Below are 24,425 nucleotides of genomic sequence, written 5' to 3' on the forward strand. Positions count from 1 at the left end.
GGGTGGTACTGGGAAGTGTAGTTTCTAGCGTGAGGAATGCGCAAGCGCACTACTATTTAGGAGCGTGAAGCACGCTGGGATGCCTTGCTTTAGTAAGCCGGCGCATGCGCGTTAGCAAGGCTTTGTCTGTGTTTTTATACAATGCAGTCACTATTTGCATAGTGGGGTTTTTTTTTGTTTTTTTTTAGACAGTCTTGCTAATTTCCTAGTATAATTAATCTACATAAGAAATCTATTATCTTTATAAACAAATTGGGGGGATTTATTTAGACTGGCGTTTCCAACACCAGCCTCGCCTTTTAATAAATCGGGCGCTGCAAAATTGCAATCAGTCGAAACCCAGTTTTGCAGAACGGACAATGTGGCGCATCTTTTTCATGAAAAAGGGCCGTGTGCTAAAGATTCATCACAATTCCACCCATATTTGTCATTTATATCACGGCAGATATCTGGTATAAAAAAGCCGTGACCCTTGGGTACGTGATTTTTTAACGATAGATGGCGATTTTGGCATTTAATACGCCAATCTTTATAAATATACCCCATTATCTGGCCCGTGTCCTCAGCTGCAGTGCAGGCTTCACAGCTGAAATCTCCCAGCATTCATTACTAGGTCAGTGTTTGTGCAAAGCATTCTCTAGTGAATTGTATTCTGGAAAGCCTCGTCCTTAGACATAGAAACATAAAATAAACGGAAGGGTACCCATAGCCATCGCCAGAATTGTGTATGCAACTGTAGACTGTAAGCGTCCGCTCACACATAGCAGAGGTATACTATAGAGTTGTGTGTGTTAGGCATAACTCGAAGAGTAAGTTCACATGGTAAACAATGAAGAGGAATTTCTCGTCATTTTCCCAGGCTGTATTACTGAGATATTCTTCCCTTCATTAAAAGGGTTTTAGCTAATTATCGATAGTCAATGACTTGTAAATGAGTGAAGGTCTGACTGCTCCATAATATTCTGTTTATTGCTGTGAATATACTGATGACATATTGCGCAGTATGATATAACACTGTCACTTTAATTGTGTTTGCTTGCGCTCATGGCTACTACCGTGGCCTTGTATATTCTGGAATGATTATCCCAATAAGTGGCGCCTGTTGGCTGTGCAGTCAGTAGTGTCCCTTTTGGCACTGTTCAAAGTATAGTCTTCGCATTCTACACCCTGACACTGTAGAGTCTCACCAGATAAGAAAAGTTTCATTTGGACGGGAAGCTTTCCCACGTTTTTGGGTTCTCCATTCAGACCTCCGCTGGACCATTTCAGCTCTTTGTTTATGCTGTGCAATTCCAGAATTAAGCCTGGCAAGAGCTAGTGTGGCGACCCTGGCGTATGTCTGAGAAGCAGAATAGGTGGGAGCTGAGTACTAACCCCTGTGTGAACTGGGTGATCATGGTGTATGAGACCAATGTCCCAGATAGGGCCTTGTACGCCAGTTTTCAAGGCATAAAAAGTTGCAATTTTTGACCTGTGAATTGTGACTTTTTCAAATTTGCACCACCTTCCCTTAAGAGGAAACTTAGTGTAAATTAGAGGGAAAATGTACGCCTGCTACAAGCTGATGTACATTTTCCCCCAAGCGCACAGCCCCACAGAGGGTACATGTCATTTATAAAGAGGTGTACACCTCATAATTTCTGAGGCGCATGCTACGCCGGCTCTGGGGCTAGGAAGACTGGCATGAGTAACGCCATTCTTCATAAATTTGCCCCAATATTCTCACATCAAGAAAGTTGCTGAGCGTCTTGAATTGCTGTATATCTCTGGGTAGTCCTGTAAAGCAGCTGAATTTGCTATGGCTAGCCCAACAGTTATGTATGAGATGAACGACCCCATAATACAAAGATGGCTGATGGCTTGCCTCATTGGCTGACGGAGAGTGTGAGGGTTCACTGCCTTCCCTATAATATCCATGTGTCCAGAGAGGACATATAGACGGAGGTTCAGGAGTGGACATAACATTGGTGCACAGGAGCCCATTAGGTTAGAGGATCTATCGCATTCCTTTTTACTGTCTGTTAGGTTGTTGTTAAGTAAATGCCTCAACTAATGAACTTCATGACTAATGATCACTGTGACATTGTTAGTGAGACATAAGGGGGCGCTCTAGGCTGACATATTGAAAAGTGAAGGGCCCATAACTGTTCTTGCACAGGAGCCCTGAGATGTCTGTGTCAGCACCTGCAGGGATTGTCTTCTTAATGGCATAACTAGGAGAAATTAGGAATCCGAGGACAAGGACTGTATAGAAGTGAAAACTCTAAATTATTATATGGCATAAAAATCATATTTCATGAAAGAATGTCTAGATTTTTTTTTTTTTTTTTGGATGAGCTGTCATTTACATACTATAAAGCACTATAAACAAAGCTTAGATTATAACGTGTGGCCACAAGGTGGCAGTATTGACTATTATTCCATTGAGACATTTAAAGACAACTTCCAATGTATATGAATGTAGAGAACACAAAATAAATCAGTGAAGGAAAGTATTTGCAGATCTGGTATCAAGTACTTTAAATATATTTTCCCATCTAATAATATTTTATCATATTACTAGGATATACTATCCTATTAATATTATAAATGTGAAAGTTTGTGGGTTTGTGTGTTTGGATGTTTGCATGTTCGGATGTTTGTTCCTCAATCACGGAAAAACCGCTCCACCGATTTGGCTGAAATTTTTCACAAACATAGTTAATACACCCGATTAAATAATAGGCTACTTTTTGTCACAATAGCGCACATACGTTTTTCCCAGGACCCCCACAAAACCCAAACTCACACCACTATCTCTGCAATCTCACACACTTTGGACCCCGATTTGGCTGAAATTTTCCACAAACATAGTCCCTACACTCGATTGCGCAATAGGCTACTTTTCGTCACAATAGCGCACATAAGTTTTTCCCAGGACCCTTTGGATGTTCGGATGTTTGGCGGTCAATCACGCAAAAACCGCTCCACCGATTTGGCTGAAATTTTCCACAAACGTAGTTAATACACCCGATTAAACAATAGGCTACTTTTTGTCACAATAGCGCACATACGTTTTTCCCAGGACCCCCACAAAACCCAAACTCACACCACTATCTCTGCAAGCTCACACACTTTGGACCCCGATTTGGCTGAAATTTTCCACAAACATAGTTACTACACTCGATTGCGCAATAGGCTACTTTTCGTCACAATAGCGCACATACGTTTTTCCCAGGACCCTTTGGATGTTCGGATGTTTGGCGGTCAATCACGCAAAAACCGCTCCACCGATTTGGCTGAAATTTTCAACAAACATAGTTATTACACCCGATTAAACAATAGGCTACTTTTCGTCACAATAGCGCACATACGTTTGTGCCAGGACCCCCACAAAACCCAAACTCACACCACCATCTCTGCAATCTCACATACTTTGGACCGTAGCAAGCCACAAAATTCATATTGCCCTCTACAGCCTAGCCCCTAACCCCACACAATCACATATACATATACTTTACCACTTTGCCCCTCACCTTAACGATTCTCTAGGAGGCGCTCTTTAACTCTCCGGAGCAGCCATGTTTGCCCCCACCACTCTGACAATCCGCGACACCGCCCACCCATGTCAATACCCCTAGGCGGTCTAATAAATGCAAAAAAAAAGTTTAAAAAAAATATTAAAAAAATAAATAAAAAGGATTAAAAATTCAAATCACCCCCTTTCCCTAGAACACATATAAAAGTAGTTAAAAACTGTGAAACACATACATGTTAGGTATCCGCGCGTCCTAAATCACCCGCTCTACAAAGTTATACAAATATTTTTCCTGTTCGGTAAACGCCGTAGCGGGAAAAATGGTCAAAAGTGCCAAAATGCCATTTTTTCACTGTTTTGATTCTGCTAAAAATTTGAATAAAAAGTGATCAAAGCAATAACATTTCCCAAAAATGGTAGAACTACAAAGTGCACCCGGTCCCGCAAAAAAAGACGCCCTATACATCCCCGTACACGCACGTATAAAAAAGTTACGGCTGTCGGAATATGGCGACTTTTCAAAAAATAATTTTTTAACACAGTTTTGGATTTTTTTTAAGGGGTCAAAATGTAAATAAAACCATATAAATTTGGTATCCCCGGAATCGTAACGAAGCACAGAATACAAGGGATATGTCATTTTGCTTGCACAGTGAACGCCGTAAAACCAAAGCCCGTAAGAAAGTCGCAGAAATGCATTTTTTCTTCAAATCCACCCCATTCTGAATTTTTTCCCTGCTTCCCAGTACATGATATAGAATAAATAATGGTGGCATCATGAAGAAAAATTTGTCCCAGGAAAAATTAAGACCTCATATGGCTCTGGGAGCAGAGAAATAAAAAAGCTATGGGGTTTAGAAGGAGGGGAGTCAAAAACGAAAATCAAAAAATGCCATCGGCGGGAAAGGGTTAACTTCAAATACTTCTGTCCCAAAGTCACTATGTAAAGTTTCTCACAACACCGTATAGCAGCTCAAATACAAATTAACTTCAACTCAAAAGTCTCACGTATTCTCAGAATTACAGCAAAAACAAGATACAAACTTACATTTCATATCCCATACCTTATACACACTACGAAAACCTTACCTTACCTATACCCACTTCTACAATCACCGCAGACGAAGTCGCGGGTACCAGCTAGTATCATATAAAATCGTGGATGTGTGAAGTATGGGATGCAAGACAGTCATGAGAAAAAGGGACAGGAGTCACTTTGGCTACTAGGACTAGATGGCCCCTCCATTGTGCCATATAGAATAGTGGTATATTTTACACGGCAGAGACCTTTAGGGCCTCTTCGGGGTCCAGGGCCTGGTAGGGACTGTTACCACTGCATATCCAATAGCTACACCCCTGTGCCCATGTATACTCTTCTGACATCAGGCATGGAGAGAGGCAACTGCACACAAGGCAGTCAGGTAGCAGAGGTGAATGTCACATATTAGCTAAGAGTATGAGTAGTGGGGATTATTTCTGGATAACCCCTTTAGGCTGGGGCCCCACGGACCGGAAACGCCACGATTTGGCCGCGGAAAAAATCGCAGTGTTTTACAGTACTTGCAAAGTACATGGGATTCATGCGAATCCCATGCCCACTCTGCGGAAAAAATCACAGCGCGGACACACTGCGATTTCCTAAACCATCATGGTTTTGAAAATCGCAGCATGTCGTCAATTATATCTATTGAAACGCCGGTGGCTTTCCCATAGATATAATTGTAATAGAATAGAAAGTCCGCGGAGGAAAACTCTGTGAACTTTCTGTTCAAACCGCAGCAGGAAGAACCGCAATGCGTTCGTGCCGCAGTTGTTCCGCAGTGCTTCAGCACGGCAGTTACGGCCTGTGGGGCCTTAGCCTTAATCTTACCTGACAACTGTCTCAGAAAGTCCGGGAGGCTCCTGGAATAAGGGGTGACCTCCTACCCCCCTTAGAAGAGAAGGAAAATCTCCTGGCCTGCCAGGCTAGTATTCACTTTATATATTTGATTTGGGCACTTTATATCCTGGTCACGTCCAAAAGAGGGGCAGGGTCAGCACCATTTACACAATATGTTATTCACTTCATTCTCTCAGAGATCATCACCTTTAATGCCCCATATTGAGTATTAGGCTAGGGCTAAATGGCTACTTTGGCCTCAAATCCTGTTTTGTGACCAGAGATCGCTGTCACATTATAACCCTGAGGATGTGACTTATAAAAGTCACATAATAACCCTGAGGATGGTGTGACTGTGAGACTGCGACTGTCGCAAAAAAGAGCACTGGAAATGGGGCACTCTGGTTGCCTTTATGGGTAAGTATTTAAGGGCATTTAAGTATTAGATTATGTTATGGTTGATGGTTCATTCCAAAACTTCTCTGCCACCTCAAGACATAGTTATATAGTTTGAAGAAGTTTTCTGGGTCAAAAATATTGATGATCTAACCTAAAGATGGGTGAACAATATGAGATGGGGGGCCTGACACTGGCACCCCCATCCATCAGCTGTTCTTAGCAGCTGTTACACAGAGAATGTAGCAGGAAGCAGATAGCTCTGTTCTCTGAGTTACTGTAGATCAGCCCCATTCACTTGAATAGGACCTAAGCTGTAGTACGGTTAGGTCCACATCTCCGTCGCAGTGTTCGTCGAAAATTGTCAGATGATTACAGTTAATGGGGTCTGTTGGTCTCCATTCATGATTGCAATTTTGTCTGCGTTCTTCCATTGTTCTGGTCCTCTAGTGAAAGATAACAATGAACATTTCAAGGCTAGTATGAACCATGCGTCACTCTGTATGGCAACTACACAGAGAACAGCGCTGTCTGCTTCCTGCTCTCTTCTCTGTGTACCGGCTACTGAGAATAGATGATTGATGGGGTTTCAGATGTTGGACCCCAACCATTCTGGTATTGATGACTTTATCCTTAGAATGTTAAAGCCTTGCAAACCATTTAAGCAAGAAACCATATTTTAAAGTGGTACTCCTACCTTTAAAGTGTTAGTATACTGCTAGAATAAGCCAGTATTTTGTGCTCTTGAGGGTCTGACTGTAATGACACTGAGAATAAATGGACCACAACGCCACCTCCCCATCATTGTTTTTCCCTTCATAGTGGTACCCCAGCCACCCACCACATGGGGCTATGCTCTTTATGTAATAGGTCCCTGTACAACAAGTTTCTGGCAGCGCTAATGTGCAGCAAAAACTGTATATTCACTCAGAGCTTTTCCATCACAATTTGGAGAGTCTCTGCACCAAAATCTACATGGAAAACTCTAGCTACAAGTTTCCTATTCACGTCAGTGAAAAAAACTCACTATTTGTTCAATGGGCAAGTAATGTCGATTATCGGTGAGGATTCAGCAGGAATCTACGCCGCTGTTTTTACAGAAGTCAAGGTCAAAAACCCTCAGCAAAATACTTAAAAAACCTAATTGAAGCCTTTTTCGAAGTGGATTTGTCAACTTGAAAAAACTCGGTGAACGCAACACTACACCAGTGCTACAGCCCCCTTATTCCTCGGATCTGCAGCCGTCTCAGTAGTCAGACTGACCCAATCCTAGAGATATTCCATCACTTAATAAAATGGGATTAACCCTTTCAAATGACTCGTATACATGGACAATTCCAGTATTTCTGCTCAATAATGTGGCAAATATCCCTAAAATGTATCACATGGCTATCTCTATCTGGCGAGTCCCTGTGCTGTGGGCACATGTGTGGTATAGGCCTATGTACAACATGCTCGTATATTCTTGCGAAATGCATTATAATGCAGAAATCCAGGTCTTCCCCTTTCCCATGGAGCAGCTGCTGATATGATGCTGTTTTGTGTATAAATGAATAAGCCCAATTAACCCCGGCCCCCTCCGTCACACAGGACACCGGGGACATCATTAGCCATTTCAATTAGCAGGAATTAAGCCGACTATCATTTGGGGGAAGGGGGGGGGTGGATTTCACTGGAGAGGCGAAAGATTCCCCTTGGGATTATTATCAGCCAAAATCCAAAGCTGCCACTATTAATCTAGTGACAATTGTGAGTTTAGAAGGGAATAAACAAATGTAGATTAAATGAATGTTTTTGTGAAGCGTTGTACATTCCGGTTCATTACGCTTAATAATTCGCTTTGAGATGACTGACATCTTATTGTGATGGGTTTTATACATGGCAAGAGTAGGATGGATGAACATCGAATTGTCGGAGGAAATATAGCGCCACCTACAGGAGGTAAAGGTTGTCATAGTAGAAGGTACCTCTATACCAGGGCTAAGGAGTCAGTAGGCCAAACTCCTCTATCATTCCTTGCTCCAATCCCTGCTCATTCGTGCTCCATAGACATATCAAGATGTACGGAGCACATATAGACATCTATGGGGCCATACCGTACTGTATTACGTAGAAGTATTGCATACCTCCCAACTTTTGAAGAACAGAAAGAGGGACAAAATGTGTGGCAAATTTAGCCCCACCCACTTTTGTGTTGACTCCGCCCCTTCTCATTAATTTTTCATGTGCCCACACACAGTATAATCCTCCTACAGTCATCCGTAAATTATATGTCCCCCTCTATCTCTCCCCCAATTTCATATACACCCTTCATCTGCCCCCAGTTTCATGTCCCCCCTCCATCTCTGCCCCCAGTTTCATATCCCCTCCATCTCTGCCCCCAGATTCATGACCCCTCCATCTCTGCCCCCAGATTCATGTCTCCACATCTCTGCCCCCAGATTCATGTCCTCTCCATCTCTGCCCCCAGATTCATGTCCCTCCATCTCTGTCCCCAGATTCATGTCCCTCCATCTCTGCCCCCAGATTCATGTCCCTCCATCTCTGCCCCCAGTTTCATGTCCCTCCATCTCTGCCCCCAGTTTCATGTCCCTCCATCTCTGCCCCCAGTTTCATGTCCCTCCATCTCTGCCCCCAGATTCATGTCCCTCCATCTCTGCCCCCAGATTCATGTCCTCTCCATCTCTGCCCCCAGATTCATGTCCCTCCATCTCTGCCCCCAGATTCATGTCCCCTCCATCTCTGCCCCCAGATTCATGTCCTCTCCATCTCTGCCCCCAGATTCATGTCCCCTCCATCTCTGCCCCCAGATTCATGTCCCCTCCATCTCTGCCCCCAGATTCATGTCCCCTCCATCTCTGCCCCCAGATTCATGTCCCCTCCATATCTGCCCCCAGATTCATGTCTCTCCATCTCTGCCCCCAGTTTCATGTCCCTCCATCTCTGCCCCCAGTTTCATGTCCCTCCATCTCTGCCCCCAGATTCATGTCCCTCCATCTCTGCCCCCAGATTCATGTCCTCTCCATCTCTGCCCCCAGATTCATGTCCCTCCATCTCTGCCCCCAGATTCATGTCCCCTCCATCTCTGCCCCCAGATTCATGTCCCTCCATCTCTGCCCCCAGATTCATGTCCCCTCCATCTCTGTCCCTAGATTCATGTCCTCCATCTCTGCCCCCAGATTCATGTCCCTCCATCTCTGCCCCCAGATTCATGTTCCTCCATCTCTGCCCCCAGATTCATGTCCTCTCCATCTCTGCCCCCAGATTCATGTCCCCTCCATCTCTGCCCCAGTGTCATGCCGTCCTCTCCTTCATCTGCCCCCAGTTTCACGTTCCACCTACACATTACACTTACCTTCTCCTCGTTCCCCCGCTGCACTGTGCGCGCCTCTCTCTCTCTCTCTCACTGGCGCACAGTTGTAGACGCGATGTGACGTCATCACATCGCGTCTACAAGCCAGTAGGCGGCGTTCAGCGGCGAAGCGAGGAGCTGAACTGTGTCAGCTCCTTGCTTCAGCCGCGTATGTGTTCAACTCTGATCTGCGTCCTCTGGATGCAGATCTGAGTTGAAATCGGGACATACCTCCTTCCAACCGGGACCACGGGACACGTCACCGGAATCGTGAATTTCCCGCGGAAATCGGGACGGTTGGGAGGTATGGTATTGTATTACCTCAGTAATACAGTGCAGTATGCAGTCACCATACAGCATCCTTATGGCTGCATACCAGTAGCTATAGGGGGTGCAGAGGGAGCACAATTGCTACTAGGCCCTGAGGAATTGGGAGGGGGGGCCTAAAGGCATAAGAACACCCCAGTATTATAGACTGCACATGATAACTGAGACCCCTATTATATATATTTTGCCTTGGGCACTGGAGCTTCACGTTATGCCCCTGCGGCATACAATAGACACATATGGGGCAGATTTCTGAAACCGGTCCTGAAAAATGAAAGTGCGCTGTGATTGGTTGCTATGGGCAACTAAGACAGTCTTGCTTGGACTCTGTATAAGACCTAAACCACTTCCTGCTCCATGACGTACTATTACCTCAGGAGCAGGGAGAGGTTAAAGTGAAAGACCGTATGTAATAGTATGGCATGATGATGAGCTTGCGCGGGCACCATCACATATCTCCCAACTTTTGAAGAACTGAAAGAGGGCCAAAACATGCGGCGAGCGCAGCGACACATTTAGCTCCACCCACTGTTCTGTTGACTCCACCCATTCTCATTCATTTCACACAGTATAATCCTCCTACAGTCACCCGTAAATTATATGTCCCCCCTTCATCTGCCCCCAGTTTCATGTCCCCCCTCCATTTCTGTACCCAGTTTCATGTCTCCCCACCTCAATGTTCAACACAAAAAAACACTTATACTCACCTTCCAACGCAGCTCTCTCTGCAGTTTCACTAACAGAGTTGTAGGCGTGATGTGACGTCATCACATTGCACCTACACATCCACTAACCAGAGCGCAGCAGCTAGTGGATGTATTCTACTCGCGTATTTATTCAACTCACAGCCATAGATTCTACAATCAATAGTGACTGCACATCTAAGGATTTGTAAGGCCTGGTTCACATCTACGTTTGGTATTCCGTTTAGGGGCCTCGAACAGAAAACTGAACCCATTGAGAAGCAGTGAGCTTATGAAAGCACATGGACCCTATAGATTATAATGGGGTCCGTGTGTTTTCCACGCGGTCTCTGCATGAGTCATGCGGAGAGGAAAGTAGTTCATGAAGTACTTTTCTCTCCATATGATTTGTGCGGACAGCCCATAGTCTATGGGGTCCGTGTGCTTTCAGTGCTAACTGCTTGTCAATGTATTCGGTATTCCGTTTGGGGGGCCCATTCGGACTCCCTGAATGGAATACTGAACGCAGATGTGAACCAGGCCTAAGTGCATGGGACTCCATGGGCATCCTGCAAAACAATCTCTGGGTGGATCAAGGAGATCTATGGAAAGCCCCCAAGTCCCCAACATGAGTTAGGGTGCATTCACACTGAGTAAACGCTAGCTTATTTTGTAGAGTAAAATTACACTTGTAAATTTTGCTATCCCATTGACTTCAATGATATTTTTTTACAAGTGTAAAAATACGCCTGTAAAAAATACGCCTGTAAAAATACGCCTGTAAAATGTCATTGAAGTCAATGGGATAGCAAAATTTACAAGTGTAATTTTACTCTACAAAATAAGCTAGCGTTTACTCAGTGTGAATTCACCCTTATCCTGTTATAAGGCCTTACATTGCAGAGTCTATTGAAAAACGGATGAAATGGTCAGTGTGTTGCACATGGTTCATCCATTTTTAGATCTATCTATATATTATAAAAAGTCTGTTTGTCATCTTTTTTATTATAAAATAAAGGATTCATTTAATTAGTCTTTTTTTTTTTTTTTTTTTGACCCAAAACAATGATCCATTTCTAATAGTCGCAACTCAGAAGTCAATTCATTGTTACATTTGTTAAAAAAATAGACCTCTATATTTATATTGGGTCTGGGGGTTTGTGTTTTTTAACTCTCATTGTCTTTACAAGGACCATGTGGCGGACATTAAAAACTATAATCTGTCATAGGGCCATTTGTCATGGTTATGTGAATATGACCTTATTCTCACATACATTTTTTCAGTTTTCCACTGACCGTTTTGATCTTCTGGCTGTGCTATGGCAGTCCATTTTTCATGAGAGTAAAAAACAGATCAGCAATTTTTATACAAATAGGTTGATCCATAAAACACAGGCTGCACATGAGTCGCTCAGAATGAAGACCAGGGGGCAAAAAAAACATATAAAACAATCACATTGCCTCCAAAAAATGTTAGTAAAAAATGATCAAAAAGTTGAATATAACCAAAAAGAGTTCCGTTGTAAATATGTAACTATATAACATTTTTTTTGGGGGGAAGGGGGGTTGAAGGATGCGGACTAATGTCTTGGGGCGGTCTTTTATATTGTGTATACTTGTAACCATTATCCGGTTGAAAAACATAGAACAAAATAAAAAAATATATATTTGTTCAGCTCCTGAAATTGAAACCACAACTTCATCCATTAACTTCCCCCGAGCGAGGCAGAACCAGATTGGTATTGTATACTCTTTCCACGGTGTCACATGGTTACAATACTCAAGAACAATAGCGACCATTTAAGCTTTCAGTGATTTCCTCGACCATTGACGGCATCTCACATTGATGGTACCTGGCTGGGAGATAAGATCTATTGAGCAGGAGCAATGGGCGCAGAGAGTCAAGAATGACAGCCATACAATGTGGGAGTGCTGGATGACTTCACATAGTGTAGGTGGGAGCGGAGAGGGGGTATAGCGACGGTATTGTTTTTACACTTTACTTTTCACTATTCACTTTTCCTATTGCATTGTCAAAGCTCTGGAGCTGCTGTCTGGACCTGCACAATTTTTTCAATTGCATTTTACGATTTTCGGTAATCTAACATTGATGGTCCTTTCTTAGAAAGTGTGACTGGTGGGGACCCAAACCATCAGTAGGGGTAGCGGCATGACCCAGTGTTAGTTTATACACGCATAGGCCTCCATAAATGATCAGAAGAGTCGTTCTTGTGACGTCAATAATGGAGGAAGTAGCAAGCTCTTACTGATACAAATTAATACACCATTTGGGGGAAAAGTAAGTGGACACCTAGGGATGGGGTTCAGATTTTTAGCAACAGACCCACCTCTTTACATGTTAAACCATGCCCAATCTCCTTGTCCAATCTAATCCCACCCAGTCCCCTTTGTACCCCCACAGAGGAGTACTAATCTTTTTATAATACACAGTAATGGTACCCCATTAGTGCAGCACATAATTATTCCAACACAGTAATGATGCTCCCTTATTGCTTCCCCATACAGTATGATGTCCCTTATTGCTCCTCTATATAGTATGCTGTCCCCACACAACACATTACCCCCCTTATTGCCCCCGAGTAGGAAGTCCTATTAGGCCCAATGCATATTTGGCAATCTAGACCTGAAAGTCTAGTCAGGATTGGCTGGATGATGCTTGTGGCTCTACTGTCAATGACTGTATATAATATAGTACAGTAGTGCCCCAAGGAGGCAAAGTCTCCCTGCACCATAGATCACTATGATGTAAGGACTAGGTTTGCTCCAGGAAAACTGCCCAATGTAATATTAGGTTTTATAGTCTGGATTGTCCCATGTACATGGAGTCAATATTTCTTAAGAGTATGTAAATTGGCTTTTCTCCAACAGGAATGGAAAATGGTTCCTCTAATGCCACCAGACAAGTCAACGTCTGACCCTTAATAGAGCCTTGACATATGACTAGGTAGACGTACAAGTCAGTAAAGCCCCCCAAAAACTGCTTCACAGACATCTCACCGAGCACCTTCCTCTATATCGGTGAGGAGCTAGAACTCGGAATAGATGGGGTTTCTTGTTTGGCTTATATCCCTAGTTACATTTTAAGGCCTTGACAGGACAGACTTTGACATAGGATGACTACCTATAGGTGGCACTAGAGATGGTTTTATCAATGGGCTAATGGTTATATTACAACGCTAGTCAGGCAATATAGCATGTGCAGAATACCAAAGGCCACAGGGCTTCGCTGACAATAGATTCCATGACAGACACCATAGAATTTGATACCCCTTGATACCAAATTCCAGCGATGGTCAAGAAAGGTGCCATAAGGATGCTTTCAGGCATGAGAGACAATGGCCTCATGCATCAATTGTTGTAAATGGAGAACCACAGTTCCAGTTAACCCTGAAATCTGCCAGGGGCCACACATCCTATTTCTTAGAGAGACTAAAGTATACGACACCCAAGAAGTTTCAGGCTTTTAAAAAGGGGGTGCGGATTGTCAGAGGAGAGACACCAACAATACAATGGAAATGGAGATCGAATTCTGTACGAGCCATAACTTTATACAATATTGCAAAACATTTGTGGAACTCCTTTGTAATTTTAACTCGTTCGGGTATGTTCATACGCAAGAATTTGGAATGGATTTTGGAGGCATGAAAAGGTGATGGCCAAAGCGATAGAGATTTCTTTGTAAGGGTAGCAAAATGGGACAAGTCTGATGTAGGATGCCCGAAGGAGACCCAGCTGAAGAAAGACAACCAAAAATAGTCTCCAACAAGGCCTTTAGTCAAGATTCCCAGGCAGCTAGCCTAGCTTTCAAACTTTGCATTGCAGACTGGGACAAGGCCATTACTCTTTCCCATAAATTGTCTTTGCCCTGTAGTGCGCAGGAGAGGAGCTTTAAGATCCTTACCTGATGGTATAGATGTCCTGACCTCCTTCACAGAATCTTACCTGCTGTTCCTGACCGGTGTTGGCGCTGTGGTACGGAGAGGGGAACCATGCTCCATATTTGGTGGGAGTGCACTGTGCTCCGACCATTTTGGGATGCGATCTTCTCCCTCTACTCTAGAGTGTGTGAACGCACAGTTGTGGTCTCGCCCCAACTGGCCCTGCTATTGGTCATTCCTGGTAAGTTGTCTGACATCAAAAGGGACCTACTGGGGCATTTCCTCACGGCCGCCAGGGCTGTCATCCTGAGGCATTGGCACAGCCCTACCCCACCTACTCTTCTAGAGATTCTCCAGGAATTCCTCCTTATTCGGAGAATGGAGGCCCTGGTTGCAGAGGGCTCTCCTGACTCCTCTAGGTTTCAGCAGCTCTGGTGGCCCTGGGTGATATTTCAGGACTCCTCTGACTTTTCTTCTTCCTTCGCCTGAGTGGGGATCCGGTTGCATTTTCGATCCTCCTTGTCTCTCTCCCCCGTCTGATTCATCCCTATGTTTTCTCATCTCGTCTTCCCCCTCTCTCTTATGTGTATGGTCCTGCCTGTTTGTTTTGTTTTTCGGGGCTCTGTCCCCTTTCCCTGTTTCCTACGTGTTTTTACCGTTCATATTGTCTGGTCCATGTGACCGGTTTATCTTTTCTATATTTGTCACTTAAGCATTAAATATATTCTATTGAGCCTTATCAGTTGGGGGTGCCCCCCTTCGTCTGTATATGCTATTTGGGCCCTGTTCTCGGATTTCTTTGTTTTTTTTCTTATGAAAAATTTTCAATAAAACTCGATTATACATAAAAACCACAGCAATAAACATGTTGTTGGTTCAAAACCTAAAGCACAGGACTAGAGATGAGCGAGTAGCGAAATATTCGAAATTTGATTCGAGTAGACCTCAATATTTGACTATTCGTTCGAATATCGAATCCATTATAGTCTATGGGAAAAACATGCTCCGCTCAGGGAAACCAAAATTCGACCAATTGGAGTCACCAAGTCCACTATGACACCTCAGCAAATGATGCCAACACCCTGGAATGCAACTGGGACAGCAGGGGAAGCATGTCTGGGGGCATCTAACAAGCCCAAGTCACTGTATTATTATTATTATTGCGGCTGATTTATCCAGCCAATGATTGTACGTTTTATTCCAATGCCTATGCTGTCCTAGTTCCTGTCCCACCTCCCCTGCATAGTTATTGGTGTAAAAAGAGCGCCAGGGAAGGTGGGAGGGGAATCACATTTTACTGCGTTTACCACCTGGTAGTCGACAGAGTACAAGTATTTCGAATACTGTATTATTCGATCGAATACCTAGTCGCTCATCTCTACACAGGACACACTATGCTGCAGGTTTTTCTGCAGTGTTTGGATGGGATTGGTTACACACGCTTAGCGTCCCACATGCCTATGCCAGTATTACGTACCACAACAGGACCATGCTTCTGATTTTTAGCTTGTGATTATGTGGCAACCATGTGTTTAGAGTGCAGGGCATCTATTCTCCCTGCTGTGCAGTCATCATACATCATACGGCTTTTAATCTTCATTGCTCAGTGCTTTCCCATTCACTGTCCCAGGATAAACTGTTTCTCATGCTGGGCAGCAAATCAGTGTGCAAATGAAAAGCAAGAGATCTAAAGTAATGCTGGAATTACTGTCATAATAGTGGGACATGCAGTCAGTTATAATTAGAGGTAGATGTCTATAAGAATGGAGAAAAATCATGGAAACGGTTGTCCTTTACATGGTATCTCCAAGCACAGCAAGCCCTGTCAGCATTAAAGCAAAGGTGCAGCACAAAGCGGAGCAAGGTACTGAGCTGTGATGGCATCATCCGGAAGCATTCGCACACACAGCTACTCATGTTTATTTTTATAAGCCTGCAAAACCCCTTTGAGGCTGCGGCCACATGTTAGAAATTGTAAAACCTAGAGGAACCAACCATTAAGAACGGGAGAAACGGGAGACCTGGCCAACCTTCCTTGGTTCCCCCTTGAAGCAAAGAGTAGTTTGCCATGGAGCAACTCTTGTGCATACACACTTCCTCTCCCTTCATAGGGCAAGTTTATGAAAGCGATCTTTGGCCATAGAACTAACCACAATGCCGCTTTTATTCGCGATCCCATTGTTGAGAAATAAAAGGTGCATGCTGACTGGTCAAGCAAAGTTTTTCTTGTGAATATTTCACAGACAGTGAGGCAATGGAGCTGCAAGTCATTTTTTATAGTGTTGGTTACTGGGCTCCCAGAGTTTTTGTTAAGCAGAGTGTAAGTATTATGTGTGTTTGTTTCATCATACACAATAGTGCAAATACTAAGGATTCAGAGAGTCAGCTCATGTGCTTTATTTGGTTTCAGTTGTCTCCATTCAACACAGGTCTTTGTCATGTCGCTGTACTGGGGCCCAACCCTGCATCTGTTTACCTGCTCCCAAGCCTTCTCTTCTGCACACGGTACCGAAAACAAGCACATACTCATATTTTAAAACACAATATATTTTCTATTTTGTTACAAAAAGTCACATTTTTCAAGAATTTTCTTTTCCATTTAAAAAAAACAAACAAAAAAATACATAAAACTGTATAGAAGACTGGAATGGAGAAGAAAAGGTGGAGAAAAAAAAAAACAAAAACGAAAAAAAACAAACAAAAAACACACAAAATCCTCAGAGTAAGTGGGAGAGAAAATACATATATAGGTGATAGTAACCCAGGGAATGCCAGATAGGTAAAAAAAATAAAACAAAAAATAAAATAATAGCTTGCTGCCCCAAGACCAGCACTTAAAGGGACCAAGACTTTTTTTTTTTTTGCTCCTCCTGACTTTCCTTAGGATATACAAAATGGAAACCCTCCCACAAAAGGAAACATGCATACCCCCATTTTCCCTACCCGGGCACATCTGTATGTACAATATACATGGATTTATTTCCTATTATTTCCACTTTTACTTCATTAAAGAAAAATAAAACAAAAAAAATAAAATAAAGTCATACGTTCTGCAGAGTTAAGCGGAAAACCGCAAGATCAAATATTGACCAATAATGCGTGCGGTTCTTGTACTGGTGGCCCGATGCGCTGTGTGGTCGCACACTGGAAAGGAGGTGAAATCTGAAATCCACCTTCACGATACAGAGCATGTGTGAGCCGGGTGTGCCCACCATACTGGTAAAGGGGTTCCTTTTATAGCCCAGCGTATCACCCAATTAGAGGAGTCACTTGTCAAGTGACGCAAGCCCTCTATAGCCAACGTCTTGAAATATCCGCACCATTACACGGGGGTGTCCATATCCACAAAGCAGTGTTCATGCCAGAAGAGTAGATTGGCAGAGCAGGATAAAGTGGTCCCCACTGGCAGAGCGTTATATGTATATACACACACCCCTATCAGTGCAGAGCAAAATCCATATCTGCAAAGCAGTATACATATACTAGTGCAGAGCAGAGTATGTGCAGATCTGCAGAGTACAACTCCTTTCATGTCTTTTCTGTAACGGGATCCCAGCCATAGGATTTTCTCATGTCAGTCACTGGATTTGGTCACCAAAGAAAGCGGTTGTGCCTGCAAGAGGGGTAACGGGAAGACACCGGGTGGAGACAATACCGAGGATGTGAGTGGGATGGGACGAGAAAGCAAAGGCGATCCTACGGGGGATGACAAGTGCCCTGACAGACTGGAGGACGGAGGAGACTTGGAGGCCAGGAAGGCCGCAGAGTGGCTGAGGGATAACTGCGCTCTTGCTTCTGGTTTGGTTGTGAGGGACAGCGGCTGAGCTTGCTCAGAGTGTGTAGCAGCAGGGGCCGCAGGAGACGCAAGGGCGGCTGAGGGTGTTGCTGGCGAGTCCAACATGCTACCATGGGATGAGGCCGGGCTGTCGCAGGTTTTCTCTGAAGGGAGATGCTGAACACAAACCTTCTTGGGTTTTGAAACTGCAATTGAAAAAGAAGAACGCTTAGAAATTTGGAAGCTGGAATGTGAACAACACACAGTCTACACTTGAAGATACAAAAAACAGGTTCTCCTTGTGCAGAGCTGAGGGGAGCATTCAAGTAGGTGGACAGTGAATATCCACTTCACATGGTCATTGGTTACTCAATGTAATTTCCCCATCAGTATGTCTTTGGAGTGTGGGAGGAAACTGGAGTACCTAATGTAAACCAAAGCAAACACGGGAGAACATACAAACTCCTTGCAGATGTTGTCCTTGGTCGGATTTGAATCCAGGATCTCGGTACTAACCACTGCCCATAGTTGACAAGATGTACAGGACTGCTGTACTTAAATGACGGTATATGAAAAACATGGTAGGATTTTAGCCTGGTATGGGCCACCAAATTGCCCCTCTGTATGTACTGAGCCACCCTCAGATGCAGAACCAAGGGTAATATAAACTCTCTAGCTTAAAGGGGCTCTATCATTGGGAAAAGTCATTTTTGGCTACTCACATCCTTGCATAGCCTTTAGAAAGTCTATTCCACACCTACCTTTTGTATATAAATTGCCTCAGGAGTCTTTGAATAAGTCCAGTTTTATTCATATGCTAATTAGCCTTCTCCGTGCATCGGAGGTCTGGCAGAGAATAGCAGAGCGGGTGCTCACAGACACTTCCGGGTGCAGGCTAATTAGCATATGAATAAAACTGGACTTATTCAAAGACTCCTTAGGCAATTTATATACAAAAGGTAGGTGTGAAATAGCCTTTAGAAAGGCTATGCAAGGATGTGCTTAGCTATAAATGACTTTTCCCAATGATAGCGCTCCTTTAAGGCTAAGACTACATGGCAATTTGGGCTTACTAGAGCAGTTGGGCAACAGAAGATTACCATGTTGCCTACCAGTGCTTGATTTTCCTGCAACATAGTCATGGTCACAGCAAACTCTGGGTGGCAACGTGACTCCATTGACTTATATTATCCACAATGTCACAAGCCAGAGACCAATCCATCGGTCTTGCAAGTGTTACGGCCTTAAATCGCCATTTAGCTCCGCCCTTGCTGCAGAGACCTAAATCTCCTCCATAAATACAGATATGCCCCCTGTATGACAAAGAGCAGTTCCCTTTCAAGGACCTACAACATAGCTTCTTGGTACCAATGGCTCCTGTTCTGGTGAACTAGTTATACATCAGGCAATACTATATGTTTCCTGCAGCATCAAGGCTGTGGCCTCACTTGGTAACTCTTAGCCTTATGTACCAAAACCAGCACCCAGAACAATCACTGTGGGCTCTGATAAGACAACCCCTTTAAATTAAGGCAGCAGTTGCCACTAGAGGGAGCTTACAGCATACCATTTATGGTAAGTAATGGGATTTGGAGATGTGTACCAGAAAAACCAAGCACCATCCACTATAAAAACAAACATACAAGAAGTAGTTGGACCCACGCAAAATTTTACACCCGTTCTTTACATAGATTTGCTGAAAGTAGGTCTTAAACTCACTCCATACCTTCTGGTTCCTGGGACTGCTTCTCCCTCTTCCGCTTCTTTCTCTTGCCCTGCATAAGATAAGATAAGATTTTCATTAATTAATACAGAATATACATGTCCCCCTATTCACTGCTGAATAAAATGCACCTGCTATACAAAAATAGTCCCGCCTAATGTAAAGTAGCCTACAGTTTGGCTAGGGTATGAAGTAGAAGATACCACTGTCAATATTTCAACGTTTTGCAGTGTTTTTGGTGGTTGGTTACACTTCCAGGTTTCGACAAACTATCTAACTTGTCAAATACATTTGGACCCAGCTGACAAAATGGTAGTCCAGCATTTGATGGTCCTTCTGCCCGCACCCAACCGCTTTGGATATGAGCGCGTACTTACATAGTTGTCTCTTGCAGACCATGTTGGGTAGAGCTGGGAGTGAAGCTGCCTCTCTTTCCTGGCTAGCTCGTAGTACTTGGCCTGTTCTTCCCGTGATAAGGAGTGCCACTGTGGAGAACACACAGTCAGACTTTGCTTACTACAACATACCCGTCCATGTGTTACCAACTACAAGGAGCAGGTACTTACCCGGCGACCAAGGATCTGATTGATGGCCGCACTCTCCTTCAGTGTGCACTCTGCTACAACCTTGGCTCTCATCTCTTTCATGTACAGCATAAAGGCATTCAGCGGCTTTTTAACATGTGGTTTCTTCTCTTCTTCTTTCTTAACAGACATGCTGGATTTCCTAAGGAACAGAAGTGGGAAAAAATAAAATAAATAAGGACTGCAAAATGATCCATGGCGCCATTCCTCAGCCATTGGCTTTTCTCCTGCGCTGGTACATTACGTGGTTACTTTGCTAACAATCTCCTGTATTTACTGCGGGCTCGGTCCGGTCTCCTGGAGACTGGTTTGGAGTGCCTTTCCTCTCTTGACATTTACCATATTAACGGAATACTGTTACATCTATTTGAACAGAGTCTGATGAAGGTCCATGGGACCGAAAACGTTCACTTGACTATACTATTAAAACCTTTGACACTGATAAACGTGAAGTTCTTCTTTATACTACAAGACGGTTTGGGACCCTTACTTCACTACTTGGAAACTACTGTATCCCTCTGAGAATCAAATTTTGGGCACCAACCTCGTTCACATGGGGCACGGGACTGCTTATTTTGGTCCTGATTCTGATTCGGGAAGCCGCATCAGAAATGGACCAAAATGCACCTGCCACGACAGTCGCAGCTTCCCCCTCCAGAGTAGGCTCAAATGAATGGGCCTAGTCCGTAGGGTGCTGTCGCAAGGCGGACATCGGGGCTGACTCAGCCGCGGAATCCGCCTGAAGAAAGGGCAGCTCGTTTCTTTTTTACATGAGCTGTAACATTCCACTCACGGAAAAAAGGAAGCTAGCGGTCTACATAGACCTCTATTGTGAGGGGGCAGAATCTGAGGTGGATTCAGCGTCAGAATCTTGTCCTCTTGCCCTGTGTGAACAAGCCCTAAAACATGACATGTCTCTTTGGAGGACCTGGCAAGTCCTTGCTTTTAGTATTTTCAACGGGCAGTTTGCAATGCTTCATATGCCCTGAGGGGACACAGCAGGGAAATTTAACGCTTGATACCAGGCACAAATGGCAGCGGGTTGTTGGTGGACACTACAACAGGATCCCTTGTGATTCGACAAGTTATAAATCTACAAAAATGGCAGATTCCAAACACACAGGACCATTGGGGTGAAAGCTGCAAGGGGACACAACATACAATTCCTGAGTAAAGTGACTCACGTGTTAAGATTAGGACTGAGGTTTCCAGAGGACGGCTCCTGCTTTACAACCGGTGAGACAATGGCAGGGTGAGGGATACCTGAGGTATGCAAGCCGTGGTGAGGAGGGGGCACCATGTGTGGAGAGAAGCGACTGGAAACCAAACTGGAGAATAAATATTAAAATATTATGTAAGAAATGGAATAGTGAGACTTTGTGGGGAGAAAAAACAAAAAGTGTAAATAAATGAAGGAGAAGATAGGACAGGCCGTACCTGGACATTGAGGCGTTCATTGCCAGTGCAGGATATGGGTGCCTGAATCCGCCAGGAGGGATGGAGTACATAGGCTGGCCCTGTCTGAGACAAATATGGACTATAAGACAAACTATTACTACAGAAACACAGTATACGGCAATATAGTACAGAATCACAATATATGGCTATACACCATTACTAATAAAACACTTACTGTGGGACCAGCCATCCCAAGGGATGAGGAATCTGCCCCACAGCTCCGGGTGACAACGGGTAATATGGAGAAAGCTCTGACGGATGTGGCGGGCGTGGGATTCCTGTAAACATAACAGCTTAGTGGATTATACTGAAACAGAAAGAAAACTAACCTAGATAGACAATATGGTAACAGTCTTACCGGTCTTTGGATCGATTTCAGGTGACAAATGTCCAGGAGGGGTCCCGGGCGAGAAGCGGTCATTGCTGTAGGTGATGAGGGGTGTTAAAGGGTGCATGTGATGGGGGTGCTGGACAACTGGCACCTTGTTTGACTAAGGGAGAAAAAAAAAGAAATGAATTAGAGTGACGAATTTCATACACGTGGTTTACACTGCATAAGTTACTATGGATTCAATTCATTTAATATACATATTTAATAAGTTTTTTTCTTCACGTTATATTCACAATATATAGTTAAATCTGAAAACTATAGGAGGTCCCGGCTGTTTAATACTGATCCTTAGGCTCTCTGCACCCCTGAATGTCGGATGCTTAAATTCATGCATACTTTAATAAGGGGCTGCTCCACTGACTCAGGGGCAGTTGCAAATTTTTCCCAGTCCCCACCATACCTGAGCAATCTGTGCTGCTTGCTTCAGCACAAGATATGTCGATTGGGCTCTTTGTCAGGTGGGCGGTTCTTGACAGTCTGCTCAGCCTAGGACCGCCCACCTGATCGACAGCCTGTTCAACATATCTGGTGGTGCTGAAACCCATGACTGATTACTTTGGAACGGTGGGGACTGAGTTGGAGTCAGTAAAAGACGCAGAGTTGGAGTCAGTGGAGGTAAGGAAAAGCCATCTTTAAAAGGAGAGCACCCTGTAGCCCTTTACATTTGTCACATCACTGCCGTTACTCTATCATTTTGACTAGGACAATGCTGCAATACCCAGGACAGCCACAACTATGTGCAGCGCTCCGCTGCTCCCCTTCAATTTGTGGGGATACATACAAACACATACAAATTATTTTTAATTTCTGGAAAAAGACATCCAGCTTTCCCAGGCTCCTGCATGACAAAACCAAACAATGATCTTAAACCATATGACAAGTCTGGCATCCGAAATGAAAAATCGATTGTCTAAATAAGAGTCACCCAGCTTTTCTAGTGTCCAGAATGGCAAGCTATGCAGCGGCATGGGACCAAGGACCATATTATTCCATATATAGTTAGATTTGCCTTTTAGGACGCATCTGCGCCCGTTTATTCTGAACACAATGGTGGGTGTTGGGTTTATTGGCAGAGTCACCACTTGCGGTTTAACGCAGCCTGTGACAAACACATGTAATCTACTCCATCTGCAGGACTTTCCCCCTTAGCAGAGCCCCATTAAGGTTCAATTAGTATTTAGGAGGCAGACACCGAGCAGGTCGGGCCTCACCCTTAAACCATTCTTCTACCCCCTCTCCTACATTAAGTAGCAGCTCAGCTCTTTGCTGAAAGACTTAATGCTTACAGAATAGACAGGAATCCAGGTGCTAATGCAGGTATACAAAGGAGGAACAAAAGAGGACTCGTGTGTGACGAGAAACACATTTTACACACACAGATGCAAGCATGAGTGAGCGTGTAAAGCTATGCAAGCATGCGTGTGTATGTGCATGGTGTGCAGCAAGACCCAGCATGACTCCATGTCTACCCTGTCAGTGCATACAATCAGTCAGTGTACTCAGCCTCAATTACAGATCATCGCGCCTCTCGCCTCGCCATAATCCATCATCTTCTGACAATTGATTTATATCCAGCATTGTGGTTTCGCTCTCGCTATAATTAAAATACTTTCCTCATCTGCATTAGGAATGTAATCTAAATAAAGAACGGTCTACGCAAACATGGCTGAAAGTGCCTCAGTTGTTAGTGGCGCCACCAACTGGGATACTAAAGGAAATAGCCTACTGTGACCCTTCCGAAACATCTCCTGTAAGACCTTATTCACTTGACCTCAGACGTCAACCCATTTTACATCTGTATAAATTGACCGGTTTTTCTGTCCATAGAAGAAGCAAAAACACAGACATGTGAATATACTCAGAAAAAGCTATGTTCATATCTACTTTGGAATCTGGACGCACACGCCAATGGAGTCTCCAGTCGCCAGATGAAAAAGTCCTGTAGTTTCAGTTTAGAAGAACGGACACCAGACATATCCCTTTAAGATTAATGGGGACTGTCGGGCTCCATACGTGACTGTTGTCTTAGCTATCCACCATTCCGTTTTTCAGGTCGTACCAGTGGCTTAACTAAAGTCTTGTGGGCCCTGATGCAATTTTTTTTTTTTTTTTTTTGTGCGGGCCCCCTGCCTCTTCATTACAGCAAAATCTTGATAGTGATGGTTACGGGTGCTAAGGAGTTTAATCCACCTTAGTGTGGTTAGGGGTAATCTGTGGGTCTCCTTGGCTTATGGGCCAGATGGAAGCTGCAATCTCAATACTAATGCTAATGCTTATGGCCCCCCTAAGGCTCCTGGGCCCCTCTGCACCCCTTCAAGTTATGCCGCTGGTCTTCCGATGGACTAGAACAACAGACAGGCCGATGATTGTGTGAACCTAGAGTCACTTATTGTTTTCCGACAAACGTTTTTCATGGTTGGTGCAAATAAGGACCAAAAGGA

The 24,425-nt window shown here is 44.0% G+C and overlaps 1 protein-coding gene across 2 annotated transcripts in view; it reads right to left on the reverse strand.

The window, feature by feature from the left end:
* Nucleotides 1-16,397: 16,397 nt before the first annotated feature.
* Nucleotides 16,398-24,425, reverse strand: part of TCF7L1 (transcription factor 7 like 1) — a 41,461-nt gene continuing 33,433 nt past the window's right edge. The window contains exons 5-12 of one of the 2 annotated variants that reach the window (XM_075272986.1): nucleotides 21,952-22,084; nucleotides 21,769-21,871; nucleotides 21,573-21,656; nucleotides 21,320-21,463; nucleotides 20,118-20,277; nucleotides 19,929-20,036; nucleotides 19,555-19,603; nucleotides 16,398-18,034 (exon numbers count right to left, since the gene is read on the reverse strand). In XM_075272986.1, the coding sequence (XP_075129087.1) occupies nucleotides 17,628-18,034; nucleotides 19,555-19,603; nucleotides 19,929-20,036; nucleotides 20,118-20,277; nucleotides 21,320-21,463; nucleotides 21,573-21,656; nucleotides 21,769-21,871; nucleotides 21,952-22,084 (1,188 nt within the window). In that variant the 3' untranslated portion in view covers nucleotides 16,398-17,627. Of the gene's footprint in view, nucleotides 18,041-19,554; nucleotides 19,604-19,928; nucleotides 20,037-20,117; nucleotides 20,278-21,319; nucleotides 21,464-21,572; nucleotides 21,657-21,768; nucleotides 21,872-21,951; nucleotides 22,085-24,425 lie in introns of both variants that reach the window. The other variant, XM_075272985.1, reaches the window with a different exon arrangement.

This window comes from Leptodactylus fuscus, chromosome 5, assembly GCF_031893055.1.
Source record: "Leptodactylus fuscus isolate aLepFus1 chromosome 5, aLepFus1.hap2, whole genome shotgun sequence".
Classification (NCBI taxonomy): domain Eukaryota; kingdom Metazoa; phylum Chordata; class Amphibia; order Anura; family Leptodactylidae; genus Leptodactylus; species Leptodactylus fuscus.